This window comes from Onychomys torridus, unplaced genomic scaffold (assembly GCF_903995425.1).
Source record: "Onychomys torridus unplaced genomic scaffold, mOncTor1.1, whole genome shotgun sequence".
Taxonomy (NCBI): Eukaryota; Metazoa; Chordata; class Mammalia; order Rodentia; family Cricetidae; genus Onychomys; species Onychomys torridus.
This window is the reverse complement of record NW_023412183.1, coordinates 1-9,257: the sequence shown is the minus strand read 5'-3', so window position 1 is coordinate 9,257 and position 9,257 is coordinate 1. Positions and strand designations below refer to the sequence as shown.

Here is a 9,257-nt window from a genome sequence, read left to right as displayed (position 1 = left end):
TTATCAGATACCCACCACCACCACCATGCTCTAACACCAGATATACCCTCTTCAGCCTCCAGCCTTTCAGCCTAATCCCAGTGACCACACTCAACCATGCTGCTATGGCTTGGGTCTTAAGCACCACCAAAAAGTCCTCTGTATGAAGGCATGGGTCCTCGGTTGCAGTGTTCAGAGGTGGGGAGCTGGGGTAGGACACTCACCCAGCATTCAGGAAGCCCTGGCTCCATCCCCAGCACCCATTAACCAGTTGTGGTGGTGCACACCCGTAATCTCATCAGTCAGGAGGTGGAGGCAGAAGGAATCGGAAATGCAGGCTTCTTCAAGATGTAGTTCAACATCAATAGAGGGGCTGTGCAAGGCCTTGTCTCTAGGGAGAAGCTTTTAGGATGTGGTTGGGTCATGAAGGGGCTGAAGGCATCAGTGGATTGCTCCATTAATGGATTCATAATATGGTTGTAGGGATAGGGTGGGAACCATAGCTCATAGAGCCTGCTTGGAGGAAGTGGGTAGCTGGCGGGGAGGGGGGTGTGATTTGATATCTTATTCCTGGCCTCTTCCTCTGTGGGGTGTGTGTGTGTGTGTGTGTGTGTGTGTGTGTGTGTGTGTGTGTCCATCCATGCATGCACATGTGCATGCCCACCTGTGGTTGGTGTGTGTCTGTGTCCTGGGTACCATGAGGGAAGCAGCCTCACCTGCCATGATACTGCTGGACCCGAGAGGTGCTGTCTCACCACAGGTCTATAGCTGTGAAGCCAAGCACCATGGGCTGAGAGCCAAAAGGAATCCTCTTAAATCTTCAAGTTGGTTTGCTTAGGTATTTTTGTGTAGATCCACTACCTCAAAATCATGGAGATTATAGGATTCTAGATGGGGATGTAGGTCAGTGGTAGAGCCCCTGCCTAGAATCCCCAGTGAGGGGCTGGGGTGTGGTTCAGTGGTAGAGCCCCTGCCTAGAATCCCCCAGTGAGGGGCTGGGGCAGTGAGTAGAGAATTTGTCTAGCATGAAACACTAGTTTAGCCCACTGGGAAAAAAACAGCAACCCTCCCACTCACAGATACCCCAGACAGCTGAAGCCTAAAAGGCTCAGTCTAGGCTACTGAGGGGTCCACCCGCCTTTCACCTCACACTCTCCATGAGCATTGCATGACCCACACATATGAAAGCCCCAGGTTTTCTGGCCGCCTTTTCTTTACCATGCTTGCCCACCACTTTCCCTGCTATCAGAGCAGGCCCAAGATGCCCTGTCCGCCCCCATCTCTGTGTCAGTTCCCAGGTGCCAATTAACTCTTAGAAGTAGCCTTTGGGATATGATTCTGGGGCTATCAGAATGGAACAAGAGAATGAAAGTTTAGTACAAGGAGTGGGTATGCAGCTCAGGGGTAGACAGTTCTTAGAACAAGGCCCCAGCTCCATGCCCAACACCAAATTATAATAGAGTACCTCAGGAGGTCTTCTCTATGTGTCTGTCTCTGTCTCTCTGTCTATCTCTGTGTCTCTCTCTGTGTGTCTGTCTCTGACTCTCTGTGTCTGTCTCTGTTTCTCTGTGTCTCTGTGTCTCTGTCTCTGTCTGTCTGTCTCTGTCTCTGTCTCTGACTCTCTCTGTCTCTCTGTCTCTCTCTGTGTGTCTGTCTCTGTCTGTCTCTGTCTCTGACTCTCTCTGTCTCTCTGTCTCTCTCTGTGTGTCTGTCTCTGTCTTTCTCTGTATCTCTGTCTCTGACTCTCTCTGTCTCTCTGTCTCTCTCTGTGTGTCTGTCTCTGACTCTCTGTGTCTGTCTCTATTTCTATGTCTCTGTCACACACACACACACACACACACACACACACACACACACACACACACTCAGCCTCCCAGGCAATTGACAGCTCCAGCCTTGGCCTCATGGGGAGCAGAGAGGGACTACTGAGGAGCCCTGGGCACCTGTCCACCCTCAGCCTCCCTGTCCTCAGGGTAGTGTTTCCACATTCAGTATTTACCCTAGATCCAGGCCTGGGTGCCCCCATACCTTCGCTCCCACCCACCCTGCAGACTCTTGTCATCCATCCACCTCATGCCCAAGAACTGCAGCTCTCCATTTGATCACAGTAGCCCTGTTGGGTTGATGATGGTTTTTAAGGGCTTGGCTGGCCGGTGAGGCGGGTGGGGCGGGCGGGGCGGGGTGGGGGCGGGGCTGCGCCTTTACTTGTCTTCTGGCAAATCACGCCTCTTCCAGCTGTCAAGAACGTACTTGAGGAGGAGGCCGATCTTCCTGCGGGTGGACAGCGGGGCTTCCTCGCTGGTTCCCTCCCCGGAGATCCCCGCTTTTCCACACCGATGTCACCAGCCGCCTCCAAGCTCACCTCGGCGGCCTGGGACTCATCTTCCTCCAGGGCCTTGATGCGGACGCGTTGGGCGTCCTCAGCCATCTCATTGAGACAGCCCTGGAGCATGGTGTAGACCGTGCCGAAGCTGATGCCCCCGGCCACCAGCGTGCCGAACACAGGGATGCCCCTCTCGAAGGCACGGGCCACCCGCATGGCGCCGTCCGAGGACTGCGAGTAGAGGCGCAGGACAGTCTCTGGGGAGACCTCGTTGGCCAGAGGGGAGCGGATGACGGAGCGCAGGTCCCCTGCCTGCTTGCCCACCTGCTCGGCCAGCTTGGCCAGCGAGTCGTCGTCTAGGCCGAAGCTGCGGTGGTAGCCGCGCAGAGAACGGATGAGCAGGGCGTCATCGTAGGCGGCTGCCAGTCCGGGGACAGGCAGGGCCTGGATGACCCGGACACCAAGGCAGTCTTGAGCACCTGCTCTTGGGAGCATGTCCTTCTTCTTTTGCAGAGCCTCCAGTGAGATGTCAGGCAGGGACAGCAGGCCGGCGTGGCGACGGTGGGCGGGCAGGTCGTGCTCCCAGGTGGACACGAGCATGGGGAAGTCATAGCGGGCTGGCGACAGGTTGGACACCAGGAAGATGCGGGGGTCGTTCAGACCGGCTGCCCGCAGCCGCTCCGCGCAGTGCTCGCGGATCTCCTGGAGGACCACGGCCTCGCTGAAGCCCGAGGGTCGCTGGCTGCGGGTGGCCGCCAGATCCTCGTCCACCTTGGTGCGCACGAAGTAGAACTTCTTGCCCTGGCGCAGGATCTCGGCGGCCAGGCGGGTCTCCACGGCGCCGCAGCGGCGGGGGGAGACGAGCAGGAAGAAGTCATAGCGGCCGAAGTCCACCTGCTTCAGGTACTTGTCTGCTGAGCAGCCTGGAGAACCGGCCCCCGGCAGGTCCCACAGGGTCACGTCGGGAAACTGGGGGTGCGGGTAAGGCGAAGGCTGCATGGTGGTCTCCACGACCCCGGTGAGAGCTGCGCCAGGATCCTCGGCCCCCAGGCCACGCAGGGCATTGATGAGGGAGGACTTGCCGGCTCCGGACTCACCCGTGACGCCCACTCCAGCCGGGTGCTCTCCGTGTTGGCCAGCAGCTCCCGGAGGCGAGAGGCGGCCTGAGGGATGTCGCCAGACTCAAAGGCCGTGCGCAGGGCCTCCAGCTCTTCCTTGGCCATGAGGATGGTGGTCTCCTCCTCAGGCACGGAGGGCAACCTGGAAGTTGCCATGGTTCAGAGCTGGACAGGAAGATGGGGGGCAGTGACGGGATGTGTGACTCCTCAGCGTCTGCAGGGGAGATGGGAGACGTTCCTACGTCATGCGCTCGGACAGATGTGCAGGAGGTGAAAGGAGATTCTTTAGACTACCACCAGCTCTCCCTTCCTCAAGAACTGGGGTACCCTGGCTCTCACCTGTAATCCAGCACTGTAGAGCTTGAGGCAGGAGGATCACCATGAGTTCCAGGATAGCGTGGATACACAGTCCGTCTCAAAACAACAATGCTCAGATGTGGTGACACACACTTTTAGTTCTAATACTGGGAGGCTGGGACAGACAGATCTATACGAGTTCGAGGCCAGCCTGATCTACATAGAGTTTCCAGGCCAGCCAAGGCTTCATAGTGAGACTCTGTCTCAAAAACAACCATAATAACAGCCAAGTGTGGTCACTCACACCTGTATTCCCAGCACTAGGAACTGGAGGTAGAAAGATCAATTTGAAGGGCATCCTCATCTACATAGGGAGAATTCAAGGCTAGCCAGGGCTACATGTAACCCTGCCTCAAAACAAGACCCCAGATCCATTTGGCAAGAGTTAAAGGACTTTGACATGTGAAAGGCCCAGGTTCACTTTCCACCTGGGCCACTGACTTGCTGTGTGACATGGGACAAAATCGACATCACTCTGTGCCTGTTTGCCTCTATAGTTAAGGGCAAAATCATCAAACAGCTGACTGAGACACTGTCAGTGATCTCTGAGTAATCTAGGAAGGACACAAGTTTGTGAGGATATGTTCCCTTGTGCCCAGAGGGAGGCTGGATGACCTGCTGAGACCCAAACCTGAGGATGCCTTACAGTGTCTCACTATGTAACTCAGGCTGGCCCACAGCTCACTGTGTAGCCCAGGCTGTCCTGGAATCACAGTGATTCTCCTGAGTGCCAGCATTACAGCATGAGCTCAGATGCCTAGCTGATACTTTCAAATATTTGAGCCAGAGCTGTCAGTCTTACAGAGGCCTGGCCTCCCACACTGGGTAGGAGGACGTGGACTGTGGCTCTGGCCAAGCTGGAGAGCCACGACTTCTCAACCACTGTGGTCGCCAGGAGCCAGTGTGAGGTAACAGGGTCACCTCTGCCACATACTGGCCCGCACTTCCTCATTCTCTTCTGTGAGATGTGGCTGTGACCATCCTCACAACAGAATGTCTCCTGAGAGCGGGAGACTCCGGTGGGCTGTGAGGTGAATGAAACAACGTGGGGCACCCAGCAGGCACTGCTCTTAGCAGCCAGCGTTGTGCTTAGTGCCTGTGGTCTACGACTTCCTTTTTTAAAGACAAGATCTGGCTGTGTAGACCAGGCTAGCCTCTAACTCACAGCAGCTCTCACCTTAGCCTCCCAAGCACTGGATTGCGAGAATTCCACCTGCCCCCCAGGCCTGGCTAGGCTTGTGACTTTGGGCCTCTGTCCTCCTGAGCCCTGACTGCTTGCTCTGAGCCACCCTTAAAGGCCTCTTAATCTACCTCTGTTACTCTGCCACCCCCAGTCACAGTGAAAATGTTCCTCATTCAGCCTGTAAGCTCCCCTTCATCCCCTCCCCCACCCTGGCCATGGCAGCCTTGCCAGGCCCACTCTCTCCTCAGATCTCCTGGTGCCTGCTGACGGTGTCTCTCCATACCGCCTCCTGACAGTCCAGCTCTCCTCTTTTCACTCACCATGTGGCCCACGACCTCGAAAATCCAGTCACTCAGCCAGATGTGGTGGCACACGCCTGTCATCCTAACACTTAGGCCAAGTCAGGGAAATGACCATGATTTCAAGACAAGCCTGGGCTACAGTCTGAGGTCCTGCCTCAAACAAAAAAAGCAATTCCCCCTCTTCTACACACACACACACACACACACACACACACACACACCCCTCCAAATAAATAATAAAATCTCTTGACACCCTTGGAATCAGAAGCCCACTTCGTCTGGCGGGGAGAGGCACCTGGACACTGATAACCCAAGGATATCTCAGATACCGCCCTAGGCTCAGATCCGTGGGCTCCTTTGCCCCTCTCCCCCTCTGCCACATCCTCCTTCCCTTGGCCCTGCTGTCTCCCCCACCTCCTCCTGTGCTGCCCTCCCCACCATCTGACCCTCCTCCCTCAGCTTTAGCCACCCCTTCCCAGGCCCACTCCATAACCTACCTCAGTGTGACCTGGGACAGGTCCCAGAAGCCAAAGGCAGAGCAGTCAGTGGTGATGGGGTTCAGGTAGGGACTTTTGGAAACCCGGGTTTCTGTGCACTGACCCGCAGGGCCCAGCTGGAGAGCCCGGCCCCTCAGGGACTCACCTGACCCGCAGGCTCTCCCTTTCCCCTCACACTCTCCCCGCTGGTGGGGTCTCCTCACAGCCCAAGCTCACAACCTGTTGCTAGGGCCCATTGTAACAGTGAGCCTCAGTCCATTGGTCAGCGGGGCACCATGCAATAATGAGATGATGACATCAGCAGGCAGGGCCCCAGGGAGCAGGGTCCTAGAGCCCCAGGTGCCCCTCACCTCCGGCCCTCCAGAGGATCTTTTCTAACACTTACTTATTCAGAGCCCCCTGTGGGATGAGGATGTGGCACAGTGGACAAAGGCTTAGGGCTAACATGGTGAAATCCTGGGTTTCATCCTTAGCACCAGATACCACCCAGCATTGTGGCCAGTAAGCTGCACTCGGTAGTTGGAGGCAGAAGGGTCAAAGGTCAAGGCCATCCTTGACTACATAGCAAGTTTTGAGGCCAGCCTGGGATTAATGAAACCCTATAATAAATGAATATATACATATACATACACACGTATGTATGTATGTATGTATGCATGCATGTATGTATAGCCACCCCATCAACAAGAGAAACTCTCTGTGGTCTCCATCACCCCCAGGACTAAGTCCTAAATGAATAACATGGACATCTAAGGCTCTGGCAACTCTTCAGCGGGCTGCTCGCCAGCCTGTCATCATCCACTCAGTGTATGCACCTCTCACGTCACGTGTGGACGGGGTGGGGGTAGGTATTAGCTTGGTTAGCACTGGCTGGTCAGGAGGAAATGGCACTGACAGGGAAGGGCCTGCTTTCCATGGTGGCTCATACCTGCCATCCCAGCGCTGGGCAGTAGATCCCAGGTTCAGGGCAGCCTCCTACATAGTTGGAGGCCAATCTGGGCTACTTGAGACCTTGTCTCAAAACACACCCCACACACACCACACATACACACACACACACACACACACACACACACACACACACACACTACACCATACACACACACACCAAACCCCACACTTATACACACTCCACACACATACACTACACACACCATACACACACCCCACACACACCATACATACACACACCCCACCCCGACCACACACACCACACACCATACACACACACATACCCCACATACACCCCACCCCCGACACACACACACACACACACCACACACACACGCACCACACATATACACACACACACACACACACCACATATATACACACACACCACACACAACACACACACACACACACACACACACAACACACACACTGGGCAATGGGAAGGTGGAGGGAGAACAGCTCAGTCTGTAAAATGTTTACCTTGCAAGCACAAGGACCCGAGTTCAATCCTCAGAACCTGTGCACACATGCTGGGTGTGGTGGGGGGGCACTGGTAACCCTAACACTGGAGACACGAAGACAGAGAATGGCTGGGGTTTGCTGGCCAGCAAATCTCACCTAATTAGTGTACCAAAGACCCCTGAGTGGTCCTGGTCTCAAAGGAGGCATGCGGATGACACCTGAGGCTAGCTTACACACACACACCGTAAACAAAGCTTGGCACCTGCTCTCAGCTGTGGATGGAGGCCACCAGACAGGGCACGGAACCTGCCCTCCTCCTCCATTCTCTAAATGCGTCCTGTCCTAGCCCACCCACCCACCCCGTCAGTCTTAGCTCAGGGACCGCGCGTCTACCATGTCTTTCTCATTGTCTCCTCTGTCTCCTTGTTACCCCGTGAAGCCGCATCCAGCTCACAAAGAGGGAAATGAAAGTAGACATGAGTTGTGTGTGGTAGTGCATGCCTGTGACCCTAGCACTTGAGAGGAGGAGGCAGGGGGATTGAGAACTCAAAGGCATTCTTGGTCACTTAGCAAGTTTGAGGCCAGCCTGGACCCTGTGAGACTTTTGTCTCCAAACAAGCTAAGAGAAAGTAGAGGTGTGATCCAGCAGATGGGCTGAGGCAAGGACTGACTGCTTCGGGGGAGAGGGCAGAGGGGGTCGAGGGCTCCCGGAAAGAGCAGGTGAAATGGAATGGACGGTGGGAAATCAGAAGCGCTGGGCACAGAGAATGAACAGGCTGAGAGCGAGAGGCCTGTGGATCACGTGATGCTGAAAGATGGGGAATGAGAGAGACTCGGTGGCCAGGCATTTGCCGAGGGTGCACAAGCCTGGGGTTCCGTCCCCAGCAAAGAGGAGAGGAGAGGAAAGGAAAACGTCTACTAAGTGAATTCAAGGGCAGCCCAGGCAACTGACTGACACCCGTCTCAAAACAGAAAGTGAAGCAGCCGAGATGCCTCACGCCTGTGGTTCCAGCACTCGGTAGGTGAAGGTGAGAGATAGCCATGCATCCAAAGCAAACCTTGGCTACTGTGGTGATATATGATGTACCCTAATAAACTTGCCTGGAGATCGGAGGACAGAGTCAGCCTCTAGATTAGACATAGAGGCCAGACAGTGGTGGCACACACCCTTGATATTATCACTCAGGAATCAGAGTCTGGATCTCTGTGGGTTCAAGGCCACACTGGAAACAGAGCCCGGCAGTGGTGGCACACACTTTAATCCCAGTACTGGGAAGCACACATGCCATTAATCCCAGGAAGTGATGTCTGGGCAAGAAAGGTATATAAGGCATGAGGAAACAGGAACTCACTCTCTTTAAACTGAGGATTTTGGAGAGGTTAGAACCAGTGGCTGGCTCTGTCCTCTGATCCTCAGGCAGTCATATTAGGGTGCCCAGTATATCATCACAGATTACAGAGTAAAATCCAGGTCAAGCCGGGCTAGCATGAGACCATATCCTCAAAGGAAAAAAAAATCAAAAATTAATTACAGCCAAGATTAAAGAGAGGGCTGGGATGTAGCTCACTGGTAGAGTACTTGCCCAACCCATGTAAACCCCTAGGTTCAGTTCCAGATACCACAAAAAAATGGGTGGGCCAAGACATCCACAGGTCAGGGTCTCAGGACTGCAGCTGTTCTCAGAACCTGCTCTCAAGCTGCAGTTCTCTCTACCCTCCAGTCCATGGTCTCATAGCATTTCCCCAGCCAGGCTCCAAGGGCCTTCCTCCTCCTGTGCATTTTCTAGGATGCACCTCAGGCTTCTAGAAACTCAAAGGTTCATTCTGGCCATCTAAGGAGCTTGCAGGGGTGAGGACGGAGGCCCCAGATGGGACAGATTGGCTGGAGCTAGGGCAGGAGTGGCTGCCGCCCAGCGTGTCCAACATTTCCAAACCCTGGGCAGCAGCTGCGTGCTCTGTGGGATCCTGCTGACTGGCAGGCTGCAGAGACACAGTCAAAAATAGTCTCAGACGTTCCCCGACACTGAGCAGACTGTGGCATGTCCCCAAGACTCCTTCCCCAAACTCACAGACACGTGTAAG

General features: G+C 54.9%; 1 protein-coding gene across 1 annotated transcript; it reads right to left on the bottom strand.

Moving 5' to 3' along the window:
• Positions 1–2,180: 2,180 nt before the first annotated feature.
• Positions 2,181–3,576, bottom strand: LOC118575541 (interferon-inducible GTPase 5-like). The gene is given in 3 exon segments (XM_036176044.1): positions 2,181–2,294; positions 2,297–3,411; positions 3,414–3,576. Coding segments are annotated over 3 exon segments (1,392 nt in total).
• Positions 3,577–9,257: the final 5,681 nt, after the last annotated feature.